Source organism: Protopterus annectens, chromosome 2.part1, assembly GCF_019279795.1.
Source record: "Protopterus annectens isolate FY-2018-M chromosome 2.part1, PAN1.0, whole genome shotgun sequence".
NCBI classification, from domain to species: domain Eukaryota; kingdom Metazoa; phylum Chordata; order Ceratodontiformes; family Protopteridae; genus Protopterus; species Protopterus annectens.
The window spans coordinates 1,339,565,469-1,339,592,410 of NC_056729.1; the positions used below are offsets into that span (position 1 = coordinate 1,339,565,469).

General features: G+C 38.7%; 1 protein-coding gene across 1 annotated transcript in view; it reads right to left on the reverse strand.

Moving 5' to 3' along the window:
• Positions 1-1,645: 1,645 nt before the first annotated feature.
• The window catches only part of TRMT44 (tRNA methyltransferase 44 homolog), a 587,826-nt gene continuing 562,529 nt past the window's right edge, over positions 1,646-26,942 (reverse strand). The window contains exons 10-11 of the mRNA XM_044063563.1: positions 1,770-1,886; positions 1,646-1,713 (exon numbers count right to left, since the gene is read on the reverse strand). Of these exons, the coding sequence (XP_043919498.1) occupies positions 1,646-1,713; positions 1,770-1,886 (185 nt within the window). The remainder of the gene's footprint in view (positions 1,714-1,769; positions 1,887-26,942) is intronic.

The window sequence follows — 26,942 nt, forward strand, 5'->3', positions numbered from 1 at the left end:
TCTACAGTCTCCATCTGGGAAATCCTGTGCTGAAAACTATGTTAGACAATGAAGTCAGACTGACTTGCAGAAATGGATATACTCCTAATCCAACAAGGTTAACAAGAAATTTCAATATTCCCAGATGTAGAGAAGGTGTTTGTCAAATCCCTTTCTGCATACAGACACTAAAACTTTTGTATATTTATTTGACACAAACACTCCAGGGGGGTGGAGAGTACAAATGAAGTTTGAAATATGTCAATTTATTAACTGTCAATCTACATACCATATATGATCTACCTTACAGTGGTATGGAAAGTGATTTTTGTAAAGAATGATCAGAATTTTTAAAAATCGTAAAAACAATGAATCCCTGTCTCTGTCTCTTCTACTCTTCATTTCTTTCCCATCAAATGAAAGTCGATTGAGAGGGGTCTTCATTAGGGCAAGCATCGGGGGTGGTTAGTGTTTTTTCTGTTTTTGCAACCCTACCTCCATTGCACATGGTCAGAACTTGTCACAGAGTTTGGTGAGTAAAGGGTGCAGATAAGCATGTGCCATTAACTTCCAAGAGTGATGTAACCCCTCAGAACAGTTGTTGCTTCACACCCTCGGTCTGAGAAAAGGCAAGCTGGCAAATCTGCATCACCACCTCATGGTGGCTCCAGCAGGTACCTAAGTTATTGCATGAACTCAGAGTGACTGTGTTGTAGGACAGTAATGCAAAACTCCTTTAAGGAACTGTTTCAGCGACCATCGTTATGATATGGCTATCAAGGTCATAATAGGTAGAAATGCCATTTACTCGGAATGTAGAATAAATTAACTTCCAACTCATTCAAGTGATCGGAGGTAGGTCAAAATAAACTGTATACTAATCAACTAAGGAAGATTAACCCCCTCCCAGATCTACTTAGCAGCATGTGTCTGATGGACAAAGATCCAAGAGATGGGAGACAGCAATCTCAATGCATTAAAGCCACCACTTTCCAGAGACTGAGGAAAATCTATCAACACACACTCTGCAAAGTCACCAAATTTACTTTGAAAATGAATGGAGTTGTATAGGCTGCATACAAACATGAGAAGATTACTGCAGATTTTAGGCTGTACTATCTGTGCAGTGCTGACAATCACCAAATTAAATTTAGTGACAGTCCGTGAGCTGTCCTGTCATCTCAATGGTTCAGCATCTTTACTGGGGCCAAGACTTGTGTCTTCTGAGGACAGGGCTGTGGGAGATGAGCCACTTGCTTGCCTTGTGAAGACATGAGAGTCTACACTACAGTAAAGAATCATTAAGCACTAATGTGACATAAGAGACATCATGAGGGTGTACACACAGATCCCTCTCCACAAGGTGTTGCTTGCAGAGCACCACATAAATACACTACATAGAAATATACCCCCACCATTACTTGGCTGCAACCTCCTGCAAAAGACAGTATATACAGTGAAATGATTAGGAATAACAAAGGGAACTGGAAGTAGTGTTACAGTACCACAAATCCGAACAGATAAGGATAAAATCTGCCACCTTTTCATTCCTCCATCAATTCACTGTGAAAAGAGATGAGCGGTGTCAGTAAGGCTCACCCCTTCCATTATTTCATAATTATTTAGTTGATCCCAACAGATTCTATTACTTTTCTGGATCAGAGTTTCAAAGTTCGTTCAGACGCTCTTGCTTTACCAAACACAGTTTATGACTGAACACAAACATTACAGCAACTACAAAAATAAAATAACTAGGAACTCTGAGCTTACTCAACTTCATTCTGACTCACCTTCAAATACCTGGTGGCTATTTTTTAACAGAGTCTGTAAACCTCCACACTCGTTCTTCAGTTTCTGCAAAGTATCTTTGCTTAGAAGTTCAGCTACCTCTCTCAAAGTAAGGGTTCCTTAAAAGAACGAAATATAAAAAAGCACAGTTAATCTTGAACGGTATTTATGAGGCTCTGTTATGGAAGAATTTCTTGTGAAAAACAGTGCAAAATGCAAAAATGACAATGTACAAATCTAGATCTCCTTTATCCTGTCATTTTTTCATGTGTTTATGGCCTTATATCATTATGAAAGTTACAAAGTCAGCAGTTTGACATATCCAGTGTTACATTTTCATTCAACTTCCTTCTAGAGAGCAACAAAATGAATGTCGAAGGAGTTAAACATGGTCACTTCACCATGTACAAGAAAACGGTGTGCAGTTATCCAACACAAGAAAGGCAAGGACAAACACTACATTTGTCTTTCAGTTAATGGATCTCAAGCAACCACTATTTCAACTCACATATTCCTCCCCTTACAATATAACTGAGAAAAAAGGTTTGCAAAATGTTTATTTTATAACTTTATGAACTTTGATTCTGATGCACAAACAGAAATTGTGTGGACTCTCCATAAATCTGCACCAGTCAGAAGCAACCTGTCTGCAAACTTGACAGGACTTGGCCATTGACTTCACAGGTGATTACTAGGCTAATGTCCCCAAGGTGCCTTTTTAAACCTAGCTATGCTTCCCAAATGTATCTGATAAGTGTTGATACCTCGTAATTATTTCAAGGGCTGTATGTAGGCTTGTGCATAGGTGGTCAAACATTTACAGGCTGTCCTTGTCAAACAGGGACACAGGTGCTAGACCAGGGGTAAATTTCAGATTCCCTGTCCAAAGGAACAAGTTTTGCTTGAAGTGGGTTAGGGAAACAATCTGCTTCACATGCATGGGAGGCCTGGTCTAGAGAGTGGTTAGTCTCAAGAGACACACACCTGACCCTACAACATGTCCTATTTGTGTGCAGATGAGATTTTGGTCCCTTGAATTAGAGAATTCTGATGCTATTTGTTTTGTAGGTGTGCAACAGATCCATCAGAATAGGATCACAGTTGCATCTCAACAGTCTGCAGGAAAGAGAGTACAGGGATAGAGCTTTCAGGCTGTCCCTGCACCACATGTTTACGCCCTGCATTCTTTTTGTAAGAAACCTCTGTGGATTCTCCAGTTGTTACTTATGCTTGGTAAAGTACATACGGAAGGGGGCAATGAACTCAATGATTGGTCTGATGAGGGCTGAGGAAAGCTGAACAATGACATCCTTGGACATGCCATACATTTGTTTTTAAGTTGCATTACATAGAATCATTTCCTCATTGTCATAGACACATGATGGTCAAAGGTCAGGTTACTGCCCGAATGCATTCCCAAATCCTTGACCACTGCATCTACTCTTATGGGTGTATTATCAGTGTGGTAGCTTCCAGGAGTAGTTGTTGGACACTATTATACATTTCTTGGCAATGAGTTTTAGCCCATGGCTCTGGCACCAGTTATTAGTTTGTGTCAGGCCTTCTTGGAGGGTATTTAAGTATTTTGGGGATTCTATGGCTGTGCTTAGTTTGCAAGCAAATGAAAACTCAGTCAGCCAGAGGTCCATGATGTTAGTCTTGACTTCAGAAAAGTAGATGTAGAAACAGATGGGTAAGGCCAATCTATAACCAAATAGGATGGTTATTTCAAGCACAAAAAGGGAAATTGGCTAGGCTTAAAATGACCCACAAGGGCATCTATCTAGCCTTGTACTTACCTATGAACCTATGTCACAAGGAGTGGCCCCAGCATTGAGCCTTGAGGGACTCCACTAATAGCTGGCCTCTTTGTGAAGGCAGATCCCCTATCCTAACTTCTTAGTTCCTATCCATCAGATAGCTGCCTATCCAATGGATGATAAAAGGGTTTAAGCTTAATTTTGTGAGTTTGTCTAAAATACCAGAGTGGGGTATTGTGTCAAATGATTTGGCCAAGTCAAGGTAAGCAGTATGCTCCATTTTGTCCTCGTCAATTGCATTGGTGACTTTTGTCGGAGAAATCCACCAGACTGAGTAGGCCTTGATGAAACCAAACTGTGTTGGATCCTTTGAATGAAGGTTTCATATGTCATTGTTTGTCATTTCCATGATAATTCTTCCCATAGTTTATCCGGGTCTGTAGATGGCCTGCCCTTGTGCAGGGGGCTGATAGTTGCAATCGTTCACTCACATGAAGCCTCTCTAGAGGCTATGGTTAAATAGTGATTCTAGTGGCACTGAAAGGTAATGTTAAATGTTATTAAGGGGATATCCTGGGATATTATCACAGCCCATCAATGCAGTGTTGTTGGCCATCAACAATGCACTGAGGGGTCTATATTAGCTTATCAAAAAACATCTTCATCAAACGCCTCTTCATCCACCAATAAACAGCGAACTCCCAAATCTACGAACGGCCACTTCAGCAGATTTTTTCACAGGGGAAAAAAATGCTTGGCCATCGTCGGGAATTTGCCCTTTTCCCCACTGTAGTGTGATCTCGGAGTTGGTATGTTTAGTTGGGGGGGTGTGGGGGGGCAAAGCCTCCCACTCTGTAGAGTTTGAAAGTTTGTTTGGTTTTTGGTTGTCCAGCAATTTATTTCCCTAGGAAAAAAATTTGCTGAAGTGGCCGCTTGGAGATCTGAGTGTTCGCTGTTTATTGGTCAGTGAAGAGGCATTCAATGACTTTTTTCGATAAGGTAATATAGACCTTCACTGAGAACCTCTTCCTTACTGTTAGTTGGGGGAGTTATAGCTGAGGGTATTTCAGTATCGGGAGGGGGTGGGCTAAAACTGGAGCTAAATTTGTCAATCAGTAGATCTGACAGCTAGATGCCAAAGACTTATTTTCTGTGATTTCACACATCATATGCTTAGAATGGTTTGACAATATTTTAGTGGACAATTCTATCACTGGAGCTGAAGATATCAAAATGTTCTATCTACTGATGGAAACAGCTTTAAAAAAATAAACAGGCAAACAACCAGCTGGTAAACGTAAACTGTTCCACCAAACAAGTAAAGGTAGCAGCAAAGAAAATATGGTAGCAGTTGTACGAAGTACAGCTCCAGACCACATAAAATAAACCAAGAATTTTAATATTCGGTAAGCGCTTTCACCACTGTCCGTGGCTTCTTCAGACCATATACAAATATAAAAACACACGCAAAGAGATTTATAAAGCTGTCCCTGTATACCTCATTAACCTGAAAGACCGCTCCCATTAATCAAACTACTATAGACACACCTTGTTTTAAAAGCATCAGTACATTCATCTACATTGCATAGTATTACTTTTAAAATACAGTTCTTATAGCACATTAAAAGTCTATTTTCAACAGTCAAAGCATTCATAGGCATCTACAAGCATTTAATATCTGGAAACATTTCAGAACATTGCTTCTATCAGCAGCATGTCAGATGCAAAATATTATGCGGAGCATCATTATTTAAACAACAATGATACTGAAAGTCTCTGTTCATTATATATTCTTTACTAGAATTATATTGCTCTTTGTTATCTGCTTTGCTTCAGATATATGCTGTTACTTAAAAATTATTACAATAACAAATCTAGGTCTAGCCTTCTATACATTCCTGCTACTTCTAACAGTGTAAATAAAGCTGCAGTTTAAAATGCAAGCAAGTTACCCATACCATGTATTCAAACTGAATCTTAAAACTCAAATTCTTCCCATCACATTATCGACTGTTAAACTTGTTCAGCGAGTGTGTTCCACTTAAGATATACTTATATTACACCCTTGTTGTCTTACATTCCATTTCCAAAAATTAGAAATGTTAGCAATGAAAAAGGTGTGTTCACCGTCATTGCAGCGCCTCTGTGCATGAGCAATGACATCATCACACATGACAGATGCTCCATTTACTTCTTCTAACTTTATTCATTTAATTACAACAGACAACCAAATATTACAAAATATGTATCATTGCTAAACGATTTAAAATACACCAAGTCACAAATTCATATGTATAAGCAGTTTTAAACAAGGAAGGTTTATACTTTCCCCCATAGAAACAAATCATACTGTTGCATTTCTATCTTTCATATATCAGTCAAGTATATATAATATAAACACTTGACACATTATATGGATACATCAAGGCTCAACTCTAAACAAATATAATAGACATAACTTTAACTCTATACCTCTGGGCAACCCATTCAAACCATAGAATATATATTCTATGGATAATAATAGTTCATTACATATATATATAGGCAATTTGGTGCAAAAATATATATGTCACTGGTTTGTATAAAAACAAGACTTATTACATGTTCTTGTCCTACATATAGATCCCCAATATATACTTTATATGACACTCAGAGCATTATATTGCTATTTACCAAAAGCGTTTTTACACAGCTATGTAGCATTTTAGATATAGTATCCTTTATATGAATAAGGTCTTCCAATAGCCGTTTAAAGATGGATAAATGCTTTGTTATAAGTATATATGTTAAATAGATATAACTCTATGTTTATAGTTATAGTTATACAGTACATCTATATGATAGAATACTTACAGATATATATATAGATTGAGAAGGTGATTATAATATAGCAAATAGATTATGCATAGTTGTAAGTATATGCACCGTACAAATAATCACTCACATCATACTATTTGTGCAATAAATGTATTATACACAGACAATATCACTGCTTTATGATGGATAAACTCTATCCTCAAATATATTCAGCATATGGTGTTTCATAAGGTAAGATAACATACTCAAATCTTGTTTTTAGCAGTCTTATCATAGATAGCCCATATTTACAAACATATTTGGATAAATGATGTTACGACAGGTTGGGTAAAATTCTACAGTGTTCTTACCAAGTGGGATTACTTCCTATTAAATATAATACATATCACTATTTTCTAGGTATCCCTCATGCATCTAAAGCACTTTTAATGGATACTTTACCATTCAGCCCCTTCTCCTTATCTGCTCTAAGTTTGAGTATCCATCTGAGCTCACTTCTTTCTGTCATATTCTTAATATTACCCAGCCTTTGCCCAGTTCTTAATATTACCCAGCCTTTGCCCAATAATAACTTCTTCTAATGCTATAAATTTAAAATCATGATATATACCGCTTCTCTCTATATATTTTAGACAGGGCACTTACAGAGTCCCTATTCCTTATACTACTAATATGTTCCTTTATACGTTCTCTGAATGTCCTGTTTGTTTTGCCTACATAAAAATGTTAAGCAGCAGTCGCATTGTGCTGCATAAATAATATTTGTACTGCTACAAGTGACTGCTCCATTCAACTTATATTTATTACCAGTTACCGGGTGGACAAACTCATTGGTATTTTTAACAAATGGACACATGCTACATGGTGCCAGGATCCGGGAACCTATTCATATGCAATGTAGATGAATGTACTGATGCTTTTAAAACAGGGTGTGTCTATAGTAGTTTGATTGAACGGGAGTGGTCTTTCAGGTTAATGAGGTATACAGGGACAGCTTTAAAAACTTCTCTGTGTGTGTTTTTATATTTGTATATGGTCTGAAGAAGCCACGGACAGTGGTGAAAGCCCTTACCGAATATTAAATTTATTGGTTTTATTTATGTGGTCCGAAGCTATACTTCGTACAACTGCTACCATATTTTTCTTTGCTGCTCTCTTTGCTTGTTTGGTGGAACAGTTTACGTTTACCAGCTGGTTGTTTGCCTGTTTCTTGGTACTCATTGCTGTTTTTTCAACTAGCTGGAGTATGGCAGAAAGGAATATTCAGAATAACATTGAAATGGATTATACCCCATTAAAAGAAGTTGAAACAATGAAGCAGACTAAGCTTATAGAGATGCTGAAAAGCACTGAGAATCATCTGATAGTAGAGTCGGCTTCGAATGAAGGGACACTGCAAGAGGAAGATACTAATATTGATCATTATAAACTAAGACAGTTGGTTAATAGTACAAAAAATGATGCACTTAAGCTTAAAAAGCTACATCTACAAAGATTTCATTTTGAAGCATGTCTTCAGTTCAAAGTAATTCCTAGGGGCTTACGAATACTGAAAATGCCTACTTATGGGTCCCAGTATCCAGAACTGCTAAGAAGCAAGCTGCAGCTATTTAAAATTAATGAATGAGTTTTTTAGACCACAGGAAGAAACTCTTGCTACCAATATTATGCAACAACAAGAGACATTGTATGGCAGACTCAGTGTGCCACTCAACCACAGCCAGTAAGACAAAACAATGTAGCCAACACACTAGTCATAGGTGACTCTATAGTCAGGCACACTGATGTCCCACTCACCAGGCTAAACAAGGAGAAGGTTACTGTCAGCTGCCTGTCGGGTGCCAGGATCCACCACATAACCCACGCACTCAGGTCACTCCACAACAAGTACAAATATGACTCTGTCATTGTCCATGTTGGTGTGAACGACCTGAGACGTACCTCCCTGGACTACATGAAAAGATACATGGAAGAGCTCTCCGATCTTGTAGCCCAGGCAGGTATGACTTTAGCTCTGAGTAGCATTCTGCCATCACCCAGAATGATGCCGCAGTACAAGGACAAAATGATTGACTTCAACAATTGGCTAAGCTTCTGGTGCCATTCTAAAGGGATCCAGTATCTGTCTGCCTGGGATGACATGGTCGACAGACCATGATGCTTTGCCAGAGATGGCCTGCACCTGTCACCCCTGGGATTCTGGATACTGGCTAAGGTTCTTGCCGCCCCTATAGTGCCCTTTTTAGGCAAGGTTCAAATGACAAATTCACCACTGTAACAGGAACAGGCAAGCAAAAACTGAGGGTGATGTTACTCAATGCTAGAAGTCTAAATCTCAAAATGCACTCACTCGAGGCACTCCTTAAAATGGAGAACATCGATATCTGTGCAGTGACTGAGACCTGGTTGAAGGCTCTAGAGAGCACCCCTGCACTACCAGGCTATAACTCATACCCCACTTTTCGGCCATGTAACCTGGACCGAAACACCAAAGGTGGAGGTGTGTCCATATTCATTAAGGATATCACACCTCCAAGCTAGTTAATCAGTATCATGCAGCCGAGGTTATCCAAGTGCAACTAACTCTGGGCAAAACTGCAATCCAAACTGTAGCTTGCTACAGATCACCCACCATGCCCCAGGATTCCCATTCCTCTTTTCTTGATGTACTGGAAAATATCAGGGTTCAACCAAACACCCTAATAATGGGCGATTTCAACTACCCCACCATTAACAGGGAAAACTACTCATGTACCAACTCCTTCGCTCAATGCTTTCTGGAATTCATAAACTCCAATGCCCTGGATCAACTTACCAACACCCCCACCAGGGGCAACAATATCCTAGATCGAGTCATTACCAACATGAGTGACCGGTGTTCCACACCTGAAGTCAACGCCTCATTGGTCTGATCCGACCATAAGCTAATTACCCTAGATATCCACATCCTGCCCCCAACCCTATTAAGGAAACCATGGTAAAAAACTTCTCCAAAGCCAACGTCATGCTTCTTAAGACAGAAGTGGTGAACTTCATGACACCCATGCAGATGGACAATACAGTTACGACTACTGAATCATACACAATTGCACTTTATATGCACTTACATGAGTGCATGGATCGTGTTATCCCAAACAGAACCAAGATGCTATCCTCCAAAAAAAGGAAGCCAATCTGGTGGTCCTCTGCCATAAACAAACTGTACAACAGAAGGAAGAAACTGTTGCAAAAGAGAGTAAAATCCCATGAGTGGAGCAGCTCCCTGGTCAGCCTCAGTAAGAAGCTGTGATCCCTGATAAAATCCTCCAAAGCTTAGTTACTAAAACAAAGCCCTTAAGGCTAAACAACACACCTGATACACTTGTAATAGGTGACTCTATCGTCAGGCACACTGACGTCCCGCTCACCAGGCTGAACAAGGAGAAGGTCCCGGTGAGCTGCCTGTCGGGCGCTAGGATCCGCCACATAACACAAGCACTCAGGTCACGCCAAGGCAAGAACAAATATGACTCAGTCATTGTCCATGCTGGTGTGAATGACCCGAGACGTACCTCCCTGGACTACATGAAAAGAGACATAGAGGAGCTCTCTGAGCATGTGGCCCAGGCCGGTATGACCCTGACCTTGAGTAGCATCTTACCCTCACCAAGAATGATGCCACAATATGAAGACAAGATGATCAATTTCAACAATTGGCTTAAGTATTGGTGTCATTGAAAGGGGATCCAATGCCTGTCAGCCTGGGATGACATGCTCAACAAGCCATGATGCTTTGCTAGGGACGGCTTGCACCTGTCACCCCTGGGCTTTCAGATAATGGCAAAGGCTCTTGCTACCCCCATAGTGCCTCTTTTAGGCAAGGCTCAAAAGACAAACCCACCTCCATAGGGAAGTCTAAACCTCAAGATGCACGCACTCGAAACTCTCCTTAGCATGGAGAACATCGATATCTGTGCAGAAACCTGGTTCAAGGCTCCCGAGAGCACCACAGCACTACCAGGTTATACCTCATACCAAGCTTTTCGGCCCCAAAACTTGGACCGAACCACAAAAGGAGGGGGAGTATCAATATTCGTCAAAGATACCCACACCTCCAGGTTGGTGGCACAGCACGAAGCATCAGAGACTATCCATGTGCAACTAACAGTGGGTAAAACTGCCTTCCAGTTTATAGCCTGCTACAGACCACGCTCCCAAACCCAGGAACCCCACTCGGCCTTCCTGAGAACACTGGAAAATATGAAGGTCTCTCCAAACACCATTATATTGGGCGACTTCAACTACCCAAACATAGACTGGGAGCATTACTCTAGCTCCAACACCCTAGCCCAAAGGTTCCTAGAATTTATAAACTCAAATGCTATGGAACAACTTGTTACCACTCCCACAAGAGGGGAAAGCATCACCAACATGGGGACTATATGCTCCAGACCAGAAGTGTATCCCTCACTGGTAAGATCAGACCATAAACTAATCTCACTGGATATTAACATCCCGACCCCACCTCCTGCCCAGGAAACCACAGCGAAAAACTTCTCTAAAGTAAATTTCACACTCCTCAAAACTGAGGTGGAATCCCTCAAAGCCCCCGGGCCTGTGGAAAATACGGCCCAGACCACAGAATCCTTTATAAATGCATTCTATGAACACCTTCAGGAATGCATGGATCATGCAATCCCAAATAAAACCAAGACCCAATCCTCCAAAGGCAGACGTCCTGTCTGGTGGACCCCAGCCATAAACAAACTATACAATAGAAGGAGGAAGCTACTAAATGATAGAGCAAAATCCCAAAAAGGGAAGGCATCTCTGATCAGTATTAGCAAAAAACTACGGGCACTCATAAAATCGTCTAAGGCCAGCTTCGAGAGAATAATTGCACAGGACACTAAGGATAATCACAAGGCTTTCTTTAGTTATGTTAGGAACCTGGGTGGGAATTCCCAGATATGCTCAGAATTAGTACAAAGTGACAAAAAATACACCGAACCCACAGACATTGCCAACATCCTAGCTGACAGGTTCAGTGCAAACTTCTCCCCCCCCACCAAAAGGGCAAATATCTATCCCAGCAGAGTGCTGCCCCCCTGACATCTCAGATGCTCAGGTAAGAGCCGCCCCCTCCAAAGCAAAAAACACAGCATCAATGGGACCAGACGGTGTCCTGGGCTGTGTCCTACATAAACTCCAAGAAGAGCTAAACCCAAACATAAGACTACTGTTCAATCTCAGCCTTACTACAGGATATGTACCCAAAGAGTGGCGTACAGCAACAGTGGTCCCTCTCCACAAAGTTGGTGCCTCAACGGATCCTGGAAACTATCGCCCCATAAGCCTGACTAGCTTGGTCTGCAAAGCTATGGAAAGGATCATCATGGACCTCATAAATAAAGATATTGGGGACCTACAGACACTGGATCCTACCCAGTTCGGCTTTGTTAAGGACAGATCCTGCCTCTTAAACCTGGTTGATTTCTTTGAAACAGTCACCAAGGCCATTGATGAGGGGAAGGTGGTCCACACAGCCTACCTGGACCTCGCAAAAGCCTTCGATACAATACCCCACTCGGGCATTATAGATAAGCTCACCAGCTTAAATATAAACCCCTATGTCACTAGATGGGTAGCAAACTGGCTCAAGGACAGAACCCACATGGTTAGAATTGCTGGAGCCATGTCAGACTCCAAACCAGTTACAAGTGGCGTCCCACAAGGCTCAATGGGACCTCTCTTGTTCGGTATATATTTCTCGGAGGTACAAGCCAACACGGAAGGACTGTGGCTGACCAAGTTCGCAGATGACTGTAAACTGGGCGCCATAATCAACTCTCCAGCCGACACAAGCATCCTCCAAAAGGGCCTCATAGAAACAGACAACTGGTGCCAGAGCCATGGCCTCAAGCTAAACGCCAAAAAGTGTATAGTCATCCCCTTTGGCAAAAACAAAGTGCCCACAAATTACCACATAGGTGGTAATCCATTAAGTACAGAAGAAGTAATTAGGGACCTGGGGACCCAAGTTGATAGCAGTCTCTCATTTGACGACCACGTGGCCAAAGTGGTTAGAAAAACATTTTATATAGCCCACCTAATCATGAAGGGATTCACATCTAGATCAGGGGAGGTCATCGTGCCTCTTTACTCATCCCTCATCAGGCCCATAATTGAGTACAATGCCCCTTTTGGGATGTACCTTACCAGACACCTGCAGCAACTGGAAAGACCCCAAAAGTACCTCACCAAGAGGATCAAAGGGCTCAAACAGATGCCATATGCTGCCCGGTTAAAGAAACTCCAGCTCTACTCAGTGGCATACTGCCTGTTCAGGGGCGATCTGTGCCTGACGTATAAAGCCATGTCCAACCTGGAATTAATGGACATGCTGCACCTCAGAAAATCCAAATCCCATCGAGCTACGCGCTCGAGACTTGAACCTCAGCACTGAAATAAATAGGACATGCTGGAGGGACAGATTCATGACCCAGAGGCTCCCTTCACTCTGGAATAAAATCCCAGTCCAGGTTAGGCAGAGTCCCTCATTGACTCTCTTCAAGAGGAATCTTGATGAGTGGATGGGAGATCGTAGGTTTACCCCAGGTATCACTTCTGTGTCACTGTTAGACAGAGGCACAGTATACCAACCTCGAAAAAGGGCATAGCAAAATTAATTTAAAATGAGTGGCGAAAGCCAAACACATTCTGGCTAGGCTTATAAATGCCCTAGGGCAGATAGCCTAGTATGAACCTATGAAAATTGCCACTGATTCTAAAGACAACCACAAAGCATTCTATAGCTATGTCAAGAATCTCAATGGCAACACTCAGATCTGCTCTGAGTTACAGCACAATGGCACTAAATATACAGACCCAACTGATATTGCCAACATCCTGGCAAATAGGTTCAGTGCTAACTTTACCCCCCTCTCACCCCCTAAAGAGCCCACCTCTATACCGGAAGAATGCAAAGTTCCTGTAATCACGGCTGCACAGGTGAAAACCACACTCTCCAAAGCCAAGAACGCAGCATCCATGGGACCAGACAACATCCCAGGCTGTGTTCTACACGAACTACAGAACGAACTGGCATCCCACCTAAGTACCATGTTCAATCATAGCCTCACCTCAGGCTTTGTGCCTGCTGAATGCCGCACAGCGACGGTTTTCCCACTCCACAAGGGGGGAGCCACTATGGACCCTGAGAACTACCGCCCCATTAGCCTGACGAGCCTGGTCTGGAAGGCCATGGAATGTATCATCATGGAACTTATAAACAAAGACATTGGTAATCTCCAGAGTCTGGACCCCGCCCAGTTTGGGTTTGTAAAAGGTAGATCATCTCTCCTAAACCTGACAGACTTCTTTGAAGCAGTCACCAAAGCCGTAGTCAAGGGTAAGGTGGTTCACACAGCCTATCTAGATCTTGCCAAGGCTTTCAACACCATCCCCCACTCTGGAATTATAGATAAACTCACTAAACTAGGTATAAATCCCTATGTCACAAGATGGGTTTGCCAACTGGCTCACTGACAGAACCCACACTGTGGAAGTAGCAGACTCCAAATCCGACTTCAGATCAGTGACAAGTGTAGTACCACAGGGTTCAGTCCTGGGTCCTCTCCTCTTTGGTATCTAATTCTCTGAAGTACAGGCTAAAACAGAAGGTCTTTGCTAATGAAGTTCGCAGATGACTGCAAACTAGGAGCCATAATCGAAACTCCTAACGATGTGGACATCCTACAAAAGGGCCTCACATTAGACAGATGCCTGGTGTCAAAGCCATGGCTTCAAGCTCAATGCCAAAAAGTGCATTGTCATCTCCTTTGGTAAAAACTCTGTACCCATGAACTACAACATAGGCGGTAGTATACTTAACACCGAAAGTGTGATAAGAGACCTTGGGATACAGGTGGACAGTAGTCTCTCCTTTGATAATCACATCGCCACAGCAGTCAGGAAATCCTTCATCAGAAAAAGTTTCTCATCCAGAAAAAAAGAGGTCATTGTTCCCCTCTACTCATCACTCATTAGACCCATTATAGAGTACAATGCCCTTTTTGGTATGTACTTCACAAGACATCTACAACAACTGGAAAGGTCGCAGAAATACCTCACAAAGAGGATTACTGGCCTCAAACAGATGCCCTACGCAGACCGTCTCAAAAAACTCCAGCTTTACTCTGTCGCATATCGCCTACTCAGAGGTGAACTCTGCCTAACATATAAAGCTATGTCAAACCCAGAGCTGTTGGACATGCACCACTTAAAGAAATCCCAATCCCTCTGAGCTACATGCTCTAGGGACCTAAACCTTGTCACCACAATAAACAGAACATGCCGGAGGGATAAATTCCTGTCCCAGAGACTTCCCATACTCTGGAATAAACTAACTATCTATATCAAACAAAGCTCCTCATTAGCACTCTTCAAGAAAAATCTTGATGATTGGATGGGAAATAGGAAATTCACCCCGGGGATCACCTCTGTGGCTCTGCTCGACAGTGGCACAGGAAAATAATTTTCTTGGGTGGCAAAAGCCAGGGTACCTTTTTTGGCTGGGCTTGTATAGGCCCCAGGGCCGATAGCCTTGTACCCACCTATGAACAATTTCCTGAAATTGTTGTTGATAAAGCCACGAGTACAATCACTGACAATGTTAGTGTATATGATCGCAAAACTATACAACAGAAACGTAAAACACTAGAGAGGGATATTGCAGATTTTAAACAAGGCCATGTCTTTTCTTGGCCTAGGCCACAAAGACCAGTAATAATGACAGCTAATTCTAGTGGGATGAGAGCATCTAATGAAAGGAGAAATGAAGTAGAAATAGCTCCCAGGCTACGTCATAATTATGTGGAGCAAGATGCAGTTAGAGCAACAACTAATAATTCTGTGATTCTTAAGCCAAATGAAGTACAAAATTGCGTATCTGAGGGGCTATTAACTCAAACAACAATGAACTCTACAAATCGAGCTGGTGAAATAATCAATTTGGACAATGCTATTTCACAAGCTGAGAATGAAATACCACCAGGCCAACCAGTAGTCAGAAGGAAAGAGAAGTACAACACAAACCTTCCCATTTTTTCCCCTACCTATATGCTAAGAGAGAGGAAGACAACCAGGTCCAACAGCAGAGACAAGATGAAAAGGAAGGACCAGCCAGAGATGATGGAATACTCCACGTTGAAGAAAATGTGGAATCAGATTTGAAACGGAACATTGTATGGAACATATTGAGACACTGTCTAACTAAAAATGAAACTTTAGTGTTACAAAAAGGTCTATCATTTATTCCTGCTCAGGCAGCAGACATTTCAGACACTATAACTGATCTAAAAATGTTAAGAAATGCTATGCTAAAACTGAACTTTCCTAATGAAATGAAGCCAGCAGTAGCAACTTTTAGAAAACCTAGTAGTTACATGCTACCCAACCATCCTATTCTAGAGGCATTTGGCAGGATGTGTGAGGATGAACTGTATAATACATTAAATATACATTCCAAGAATGACAAATATAAGAATTTGAGTTGGAAGGAGAAGAAGGCTCTATCAGGACTGATAGAAAATACACAAATCATAGTTAGACCTGCAGACAAAGGAGGTATGACTGTTACCATGGATAGAGAATACTATTATAGTTCATTATATAACATGCTTGCTGATGATAAAGTGTATAAGCCTGTCACTGTCAATCATATTCAAGATAGGTATAGAGTTATTAGTATTATTATTAATAATGATTTTATGATCACTTATGGTATCTCAATGGAACTGGTCCAGTTCCTGATAGTTGAATACCCGGTTATACCCCCATTTCAAGGGCAACCTAAGACACATAAGGACCCTCAGTTTCCACCTTTTAGACCAATAGTTGCAGGCCGAGGTTGGATCACCGAACCATTTTCCATTGTTATAGAAAAGAAAATTAGACCTATCTTGGATAAATCTCAAGTAGTGTTGAAAGATTCCAAGCACTTCTTAGAGAGCTTATATACATATAGTGAAACGTCAACTATGAGTGGAGAACACCATTTAGTCACCCTCGATGTAACCTCCCTTTTTACATCAATACCGAATAGTGACAGTGTTGAATATTTACATAGATTTCTTCACCATAACAGTGCATATGGACGACAGCTTATAGATATGATATGTAGGTTTATGGAAGTTGTGCTGGAAAATAATATATTTGTTTTTGATAGTAAATACTACTTACAACGTGAAGGTGTAGCTATGGGAACATGCTGTGCTAACAGCTATGCCAACGCAGTAATGGCTCAATGGGAAGTGGAACAGTTGTTCCCCCTAGAAATATATAGGGATCATGAGAAGTTTTACAACAGATCTGTGGATGATATTTTTCTTGTAGGGGACAGTACCCTTCCAGCACTGAAGAAATTTGTCAGTGATGCAGAAGTCACTACTAGCTTCCTGAAGTTTACAATGAATTATTCACTTGAAGGATTGCCATTCTTGGACATATTTGTAATGAAAGGAAATGAAGGGGGTTTGACACCAAGGTCTACAGAAAAAAGTACTATTGTAACACATTATTGTATAGGACAAGCATGCACCCTAGAAAAACGTTTTCAAATATAGTTAAAGGACAAGGAATGAGGGTTTCACGTTTGAGCAACCAGGAATCCACATTCAAAGAAGGATTGGTAACCCTGGAGAACAGTCTATATGATAGAGGCTATAAAAAGAAGGAAGTGACTGATAAGTTGGGAGAAGTAAAGACACTGAGGGGAGGAAGAGCAAAGCCACATTTTTCAAATAAGATACATCAAGCATTTAAATAGAACTGACACAATATCTAGGAACAATGTGGTTAATGTCTCTATATCATATACAAGTGATGTGTGGAAAGTAAGAGATGCCTTTAACAAACACTGGCCGCTTCTTATGACAGAAGAATTAGGGAAATTATTGGAGAGTATCCTAGTTTTAAGTTTAAAAATAGGAAACATCTTAAACGCATGTTACGCTATCCCAGGAATTTATCTGATAGTAATTTAAACACATGGAAAGGTACCAGAGCATGTACCAGTTGTAGCATGTGTCCATTTGTTAAAAATAAAGATGAGTTTGTCCACCTGGTAACTGGTAATAAATATAAGTTTAATGGAGCAGTCACCTGTAGCAGTACGAATATTATTTATGCAGCACAATGTGACTGCTGCTTACATTTTTATGTAGACAAAACAAACAGGACATTCAGAGAACGTATAAAGGAACATATTATTAGTGTAAAGAATAGGGACTCTGTCATGTGCCTTGTCTAAATATATAGGAAGAAGTGGTATATATCATGATTTTAAATTTATAGCATTAGAAGAAGTTATTATTGGGCAAAGGCTGGGTAATATTAAGAATCTGACAGAAAGAATTGAGCACAGATGGATACTCAAACTTAGAGCAGATAAGGAGAAGGGGCTGAATGGTAAAGTATCCATTAAAAGTGCTTTAGACGCACGAGGGATACCTAGAAAATAGTGATATATATTATATTTAATAGGAAGTAATCCCACTTAGTAAGAACACTGTAGAATTTTACCCAACCTGTCGTAACATCATTTATCCAAATATGTTTGTAAATATGGGCTATCTATGATAAGACTGCTAAAAACAAGATTTGAGTATGTTATCTTACCTTATGAAACACCATATGCTGAATATATTTGAGGATAGAGTTTATCCATCATAAAGCAGTGATATTGTCTGTGTATAATACATTTATCACACAAATAGTATGATGTGAGTGATTATTTGTACGGTGTATATACTTACAACTATGCATAATCTATTTGCTATATTATAATCACCTTCTCATTCTATATATGATATCTGTAAGCGTTCTATCATATAGATGTACTGTATAACTATAACCATAAACATAGAGTTACATCTATTTAACATATATACTTATACCAAAGCATTTATTCATCTTTAAACGGTTATTGGAAGACCTTATTCATATAAAGGACACTATATCTAAAATACTATATAGCTATGTAAAAATGCTTTTGGTAAATAGCAATATAATGCTCCGAGTGTCATATAAAGTATATACTGGGGGTTTATATGTAGGACAAGAACATGTAATAAGTCCTGTTTTTATACAAACTGGTGACATATATATTTTTGCACCAAATTGCCTATATATATGCATTGAACTATTATTATTCACAGAATATATATTCTATGGTTTGAATGGGTTGCCCAGAGGTATAGAGTTAAAGTTATGTCTATTATATTTGTTTATAGAGTTGAGCCTTGATGTATCCATATAATATGTCAAGTGTTTATATTATATATACTTGACTGAAATATGAAAAATAGAAATGCAACAGTATGATTTGTTTCTATGGGGAAAAGTATAAACCATCCTTGTTTAAAACTTCTTATACATATGAATTTGTGACTTGGTGTATTTTAAATAATTTAGCAATGATATACATTTTATAATATTTGGTTGCCTATTGTAATTAAATGAAGAAAGTGGGAAGAAGTAAACGGAGCATCTGTCGAGTGTGATGACGTCATTGCGCATGCACAGAGGCGCTGCAATGACGATGAACACACCTTTTTTCATTTCTAACATTTCTAACTTTTGGAAATGGAATAGAACACAACAAGGGTGTAATATAAGTATATCTTAAGTGGAACACACTCACTGAACAAGTTTAACAGTCGATAATGTGATGGGAAGAATTTGAGTTTTAAGATGGAGTTTGAATACAGGGCATGGGTAACTTGCTTCCATTTTAAACTGCAGCTTTATTTACACTGTTAGAAGTAGCAGGAATGTATAGAAGGCTAGACCTAGATTTGTTATTGTAATAATTTTTAAGTAACAGCATATATCTGAAGCAAAGCAGATAACATAGAGCAATATAATTCTAGTAAAGAATATATAATGAACAGAGACTTTCAGTATCATTGTTGTTTAAATAATGCTTAGCATAATATATTGCATCTGATATGCTGCTGATAGAAGCAGTGTTCTGAAATGTTTCCAAATATTAAATGCTTGTAGATGCCTATGAATGCTTTGACTGTTGAAATAGACTTTTAATGCGCTATAAGAACTGTATTTTAAAAGTAATACTATGCAATGTAGATGAATGTACTGATGCTTTTAAAACAGGGTGTGTCTATAGTAGTTTGACTGAATGGGAGTGGTCTTTCAGGTTAATGAGGTATACAGGGACAGCTTCATAAATCTCTTTGTGTGTGTTTTTATATTTGTATATGGTCTGAAGAAGCCACGGACAGTGGTGAAAGCGCTTACCGAATATTAAAGTTCTTGGTTTATTTTATGTGGTCTGGAGCTATACTTCGTAGAACTGCTACCATGTTTTTCTTTGCTGCTAGCTTTAAAATAATATTTTGTTTGTTTTTTGACTGGGAGTTTTTTCACCAGGAACTGGGAGTTGCAATGGGTACAGCATGTACTCCTATTTTTGCTAATAAGGTAATGGCTCTGTGTGAAAAACTATATGTTTTTAATTCCTAATTTGTGGATTACTGGAATGTGCAAGATTTCTTGACATTTGCATTTTTTGGGATGGTCCTACTGATGAAATAACTATATTTATGGAATATCTTAATTCTACTACTCAGTTTCTAAAGTTTACAAGTAATATGTCCATTGAGTCCACCTCCTCACCTCCTATTTAGACATTAAGATAATGACAGAAGGGGAAAGGGATTCAAATCTACTATTTAAAAAAAAAAGTTTACTCTAATTCCCTTCTGCATTTCAACATTTGCCACCCTGTCCATCATAAAAGAGTCCTTGTAAATGGGCAAAATGGTAGCAGTTGTAAATATGGGCATCCGTTGAATTTGATTTAAGCCAAAGAATCAATGTTTTCTGGTTAATATGCTTTAAAAGAGGGGTTATCCCACAGATTTCATTATGAAATAGCATCATGAAGTAATGGATAAGAAGGAGCAAGGGTATGCATGGTCCCCCTCCTTAGACATGATCAGAAACTGGAAGGAAGGGTGAAAATGTCAATTAAGAACAATGTAGGTAAGAATATGAGCATGACTTACAATGTCACCATTCGCAATATCATGAACATTTTAACACAGGGTTGGGATATTTTAACCTGTGGTGGATGGGATAAAAGACTGTTCAAAAACCACAGTTTGCTTTCTGAAAAGAATGGAAGTATAAGAAAATAAATGAAGGGAAAGAGCCCACTTTCAATGAACATATGCAAAGAAAGCAAGGAATGTTTAAATGTATGTAAGCAATGTTTTTACATTAAGGAAAGTAATACAATTATTTTAAATGATCAAGAGATTAGCTATAATTAATATATATGCCATACTAAGGGACAACCTCTGTGGCACAATGTGGTTAATGTAATACAATTTTGTGTCTGTAAAACATAGCTTGTGCTCTGTGAACATACAATTTATCAACATATTAATGATAAAAATAGCAAAAGGAACAATGATGCCTTATTTAGGCACATTTTATTGTTCCCTGATAATTTTCTATAATCGAAAAGGTAATAGTGGATTTGACATGAGGGCCCTGGAAGGAAACACTACAAATACAAGAATTAAAATATCTGGTTAGGTTTGTAGGCAGATTTTGCCAGGTCTTAATGATCTCATAAATTTTAAAAAATTACTTAAAAGTAAAGGCACTGGGTCTTTAACAGCATCATTAAATATATATGTACATTGTGAAGAATTTATACTGGTGAAGGTTGGTTGTAAACAAATGCATTTATATATTTATAACCCTGTTTATTTTTAAGAAGATGGTACATATGAATGTCATTGTTTTGCACTATTTACGTAATATGCACAAATGGATGGAAAATTTGCTTACTGTCTTTTAATTTATTTACTGCGACAGGCTGGTTTTGACGTGATTAGATGATGCAAATGTATTTTTAAGAACTGTAAGTTGATTACTATAATGTTCTGGGGAAGTCTCATTTATCAAAAAAAGAATGCGCTCAACAAGATGGATCAGTTTTCCTTGTTTTTTGATTTGTGACATAATACTGGTGTTTAATAGTGTGTATAGAGAAGTCGTGGTGGTACAGCGGTAGCATTGTTGCCTCACAGCAAGAGGTTCTCCTGTTCGATTCACGGCTGGAGTGCCTTCTGTGTGGAGTCTGCATGTCCTCCCTGCGGTCGAGTGGCCTCCGAAAGACATGCGTGAATGGGTGTGCCTTTGCTGAAGGTTGGGCGTCGGGCTGGCAACTCGGCACCATAAAAAAATCTACTGCCAATCATTAGCGGACCGGAGTTCCGCTGTGGTGACCCCTAACTGGGAAAAGCCGAAAAGACAAACAATAGTGTGTGTATAGAGGTGAACAAGGAGATGGACATTTCTAGTGATCTAATTGTTGAAGCCCGGCTTCACTAAGGGCACCAACATGACAGACAGAATACTGGCATGTATACCAGAACCCTGAGAAATTCTCCTGTGGTTACACATGTTTTCTGTGCAAAGTATACAATTACGAAATGAGGAGAGGGAGATCATATGACAGTAAGAGCATTTTTGCAGTGGTAGCATCCCAAACAGTCACTAGAAAGTTCTTCATTTTGGGGGATTCAGCTTGAATTTTGCAGCTTTATGGAGAATATTAGCCTGTACAACATGGCACCGTCACGTCTACATCCTACAGAAGCTGCTGCCATGAGTGGACCTGCATCAAACAGTCTTCCATGTATGATGAACAAGCAACACGTCCAGTCCCAGCACGGAAATAAAGCAACAAAATATAAAAAGATGCGATGAAAGCTTTAATAAAATGATGAGCGCTTTCGCGTATGTGGCATACGCTTCTTCAGATCATAAAATCAAATACAACTGGTCAAGTTTATATACAATAGTAAAAACTCATAATTACCCACATCAATTAATTAGGGTATATGCAATCAAACCATTATTCAATTATTGCGAGCAAGCATTCATTCCAAGTGGTAACACATACGGAGGCATCTCAAAACACCATAAATCAAGAAAAGAAGAAAATACAGAGTATCCAACATTATGCCTAAATCTATAAAATGTATAGATAAAGAAATACATATAAGTATATATGTATTTTAAACAATATAAACACATCATGAGTATCGATATTAAAACAATAGCTGTATGCTTTAAGTTAATCAAACTATTTTACATCTATTACATTCCTTACATCACCATGATTGCATTTTGTATCAAATATTGAAGCATGCTTGAACAATAGAATATTATTAATTTATGACAAACTAATGTGCATATATGAATGAGTAGACATACAGGCGCATACAAAACACTCTGAGTGTATATAAATAAGCATAAATATATCAAAATATAAACAATAAACAAGAGATGATTAATTGATTATGTCAAAAACCTAATTTCATTATAAACTACATGTATATATAAATATATAAAAATATATGTAAATGAATATATGTAAATAAATATATATCTATATAAACTCCATATGTATATACAAGTATAAAGCATAAATATGAATATAGATTTATAGGACCAAAAGATATATGTAAATAATAAATGAGTATATAAATGAACTATAATTAAATCAAAAGCTTGGCTCCATCAGCATTACACATTGCTATCTCCGAGAGACTAAAAAAGACCTAACAGAAACATATGTATTTAATCCCGGGGAATAATGGCCTCTTAGTCTAAAAATCCATTCAAGTTCTCTTTGTTCTAAATAATTCATATAGTCTCCCCCTCTCCTGTTAGAATTGACTACCTGTAAAACTCTAAAAACAAAGGTATGACCATTATTTGCAGAAAAATGTTTGGCCAACGCATTAAGCTCATTTTTGCATCTGATGTCATATAGATGGTTATATATTCTTTGTTTGAGTTTCCTTTTTGTTAGTCCTATATAAAATGCATAACACATCTGGCAGGTAGCTAAATACACTAACCCCGAGGTTTCACAAGAAGCATGAAATCTCGGAGTAAAGGAATAATTCAAAACCGGATGTATGAAACTCTGTTGAGTTGAGATATATCTACAATAATTGCATCGTTTGCATGGATAAGTGCCTAATGCTTCTGGTATTCTTATTCTCAATAGATCAATAGATCTTGGATTCGTACATAATATCCTTTTCAAACTTCTATTATTTCTATAGGTGAATCCAGGAATAGGACCCACCAATTTGGCCGTCCTATCATCTATAGTTAATATTCCCCAGTTCCTACTAATAATCCTTTTAATAGCTACACTATCATTGGTGTAAGTTGTAAAAAACTTTATCTTCTCAGATGTATTTATGTTATAATTATATTTATTTACATTGTTGTATCTCTTACTAGTGGTCATACTATATGAAATTGGGTGATCCCCCATAACCTGGGCTCTAACTCGTCTGACCATATTGATGTCATAACCTCTGTCAATAAATATTTTTTCCATCTTGTCAGTTTCTGTAAGAAGATCTGCACTATCCTTGCAAAGCCTCAATAATCTATTGAATTGACTCTTCACTATTCCTCGAAAAACATGATGAGGATGCATGCTGTCATAACGTAATATAGCATTCTTCCAGCATGCTTTCCTGTGAAGAGTAGATACCAGTTTACCTCCTTTGATACTTAAACTAACATCAAGAAAATTCACTACATCATATGAGGTCTCAATAGTGAACCTGAGGAAGCTAGTAGTTGTTTCTAAATAGCTCAAAAATGATCTAAAATCAGACAAGGTACCATCCCAGACGACAAGGACATCATCTACAAAGCGTTTGTAGACTAAGACCTTGTTAAACATTTCATGCGTGAAGAGAAATTCTCTCTCCCACTGATATACTACCAGATTCGTTAGCACAGAGGGTACCCATAGCCACACCCGACCCCTGTAGATATAGGCACCCCCTGAAAGAAAACACATTATGCGATAAAACAAGATCCAATAGCTGACAAATCCAAATTTCCTGATTACGATATATACAAGGAAATATTTGTAGTAACTCTCTTATAGCCTCAATGCCCTTGTCGTTCGGAATAGAGGTGAATAAATTCTGAACGTCCATTGTTATTAAAAGATGTTCCCCTTGGCATAACTCTATATCTAAACTATCAAGGGCATCCAAAAGTTGGTAGGTATCTTTTAGTATTGTAGGTATATCAATAAGAAGAGGTTTCAATAATTTTTCCAAGTAGATGGAAACATTCTCTGTTGCCCACTTATTGCCAGAGACTATAGGCCGTAAGGGAGGGGGGTAAATACCCTTATGCATCTTAGGTAGGCCTTTTATAACCGGAATCTGAGGATGTTCATTGTAGAAAAATTCATACATCCCTTTAGTTATCTGTCGACACATCAATAGATCATACAGTGTGTCATTAATCTCTCAGAGTATGCTGTTAAATGCTACATTATCAATTATCATATAGGTGTTACTGTCGCCAAGCATATCATTCATGAATGTAAAATAATTCTCCGTGTCTAATAATACTATGCCTCCTCCCTTATCTGCAGGTCTTATAGTAAGGGAGGATTCAGTAGAAAGTTTGTTAAGTGAATATCTTTCCTCTTCATTCATGTTAAAATACAAACATTTCCTAGTCCCATTCAGAAAATATTCGTAAATATCACGCTCACAAAGCTTAATAAAGCTTTCTATGTGTGCCGGTAATATTGGAGAGAAAGTACTTTTACGTTTAAAAGAGGTGCATCTATACAAATCATTACTAACATTCAGGGTCTCTGTGTCAGAAAAATATAGCTTTAGAGCAATGTTGCGCCCAAAAGCACATAAATCAATTAATAAATCATGTAAAACACTGCCCTGTGAAGGGATAAAAGACAGTCCTTTATCAAGAATGCTAATGTCTGAAGAAGTGAGCACAAACCTGGATAAATTAAAGAAAAGGTGTGCTATTGTCTCTGCCTCCTCCTCCTCTGTTGTTGTAAGTTCTCCCCTGAAAATTTGCGTTTCCTTCTGTCCCAGCTTCTCGAGCGATCTCGCTGAAACACTGTCTTCTTTATGGGAAAAGGTAAAAAATGATGATTGTTGTCAGTGGCACCATGTTTACTTATAGCCCCCAATTCTTTATGTGTAGTAAAATTACAGTTAGCTTCCTGGTTAGGCAGTGGGGTAGATGCCGTTGCTTCAACCCCCAAAGACGATGGCAGTTCAGGAGGAGTAACAAAAGCAGTATCAGAACTGCGATCAGAATTCGAAGTTCCTTGACCTATCAAGGAAGGAGTAGCCAACTCTGCTGCTACCAGCGTAGTATCTGTTGGAGCCATGTTACGGAGAGAGTCTCCCGCCAATGAAGTATGATCTAGTCTCCTCGGCCAAACAAAGACGCTCCCTGATGAAAAGTCTCTATAATCACGCTGCAGCTTTTTGTGTTTGATTTGTTGTAATTTAGTGGCATACAAATCAACTTGAGTATAAATATTATCAAGTTTTCTCAAGCATGTATCATTATTGAAACCTTCACGAATCTCATTGTTCAAATCAGTTACTTTAGATGTCAAGTCACTTTCAATGGGTTTAAAGTAGTCTATTATTAATTGAACATACTTGAAGCTAGCATCTAAGTTGATCTCCTGCCATTTCTTAAGTAAAATAGGATGATGCTCACCATAGGAGGGCATGCCAAGCACCCGCATGCCCCTGGGAATAAGCCGAAAGTGTAAACATGCCTCCATATGTTTACGCTGCCATATTAGCCTTTGCAATTTGAATAAATCATTCTCAAGTTGTTTAGTTAGAGAGTTAAAGCGTTCAAAATTATCAATGTCATTGCTGGTATTTACCGAGGCAGGAACCTGTAAGTCCAGAGCCAATAAAGGGTTGCTGTTACAACTGATGATATCCTTCCACTTGTTTGTAGTCAAGTTTACCCTCGGGTCCGGATTATAATCAAGTTCTATATTCACATCTGCCATTCCATGTGGTAAAGCAGTAAACAAAACAAGTAAAAATTCAAACAATAATAACTGCTTATACTAAAAGAGACTGTTCGTCACAAAAACAAGTACGATGAACAAGCAACACGCCCAGTCCCAGCACGGAAATAAAGCAACAAAATATAAAAAGATGCGATGAAAGCTTTAATAAAATGATGAGCGCTTTCACGTATGTGGCATACGCTTCTTCAGATCATAAAATCAAATACAACTGGTCAAGTTTATATACAATAGTAAAAACTCATAATTACCCACATCAATTAATTAGGGTATATGCAATCAAACCATTATTCAATTATTGCAAGAGCAAGCATTCATTCCAAGTGGTAACACATACGGAGGCATCTCAAAACACCATAAATCAAGAAAAGAAGAAAATACAGAGTATCCAACATTATGCCTAAATCTATAAAATGTATAGATAAAGAAATACATATAAGTATATATGTATTTTAAACAATATAAACACATCATGAGTATCGATATTAAAACAATAGCTGTATGCTTTAAGTTAATCAAACTATTTTACATCTATTACATTCCTTACATCACCATGATTGCATTTTGTATCAAATATTGAAGCATGCTTGAACAATAGACTATTATTAATTTATGACAAACTAATGTGCATATATGAATGAGTAGACATA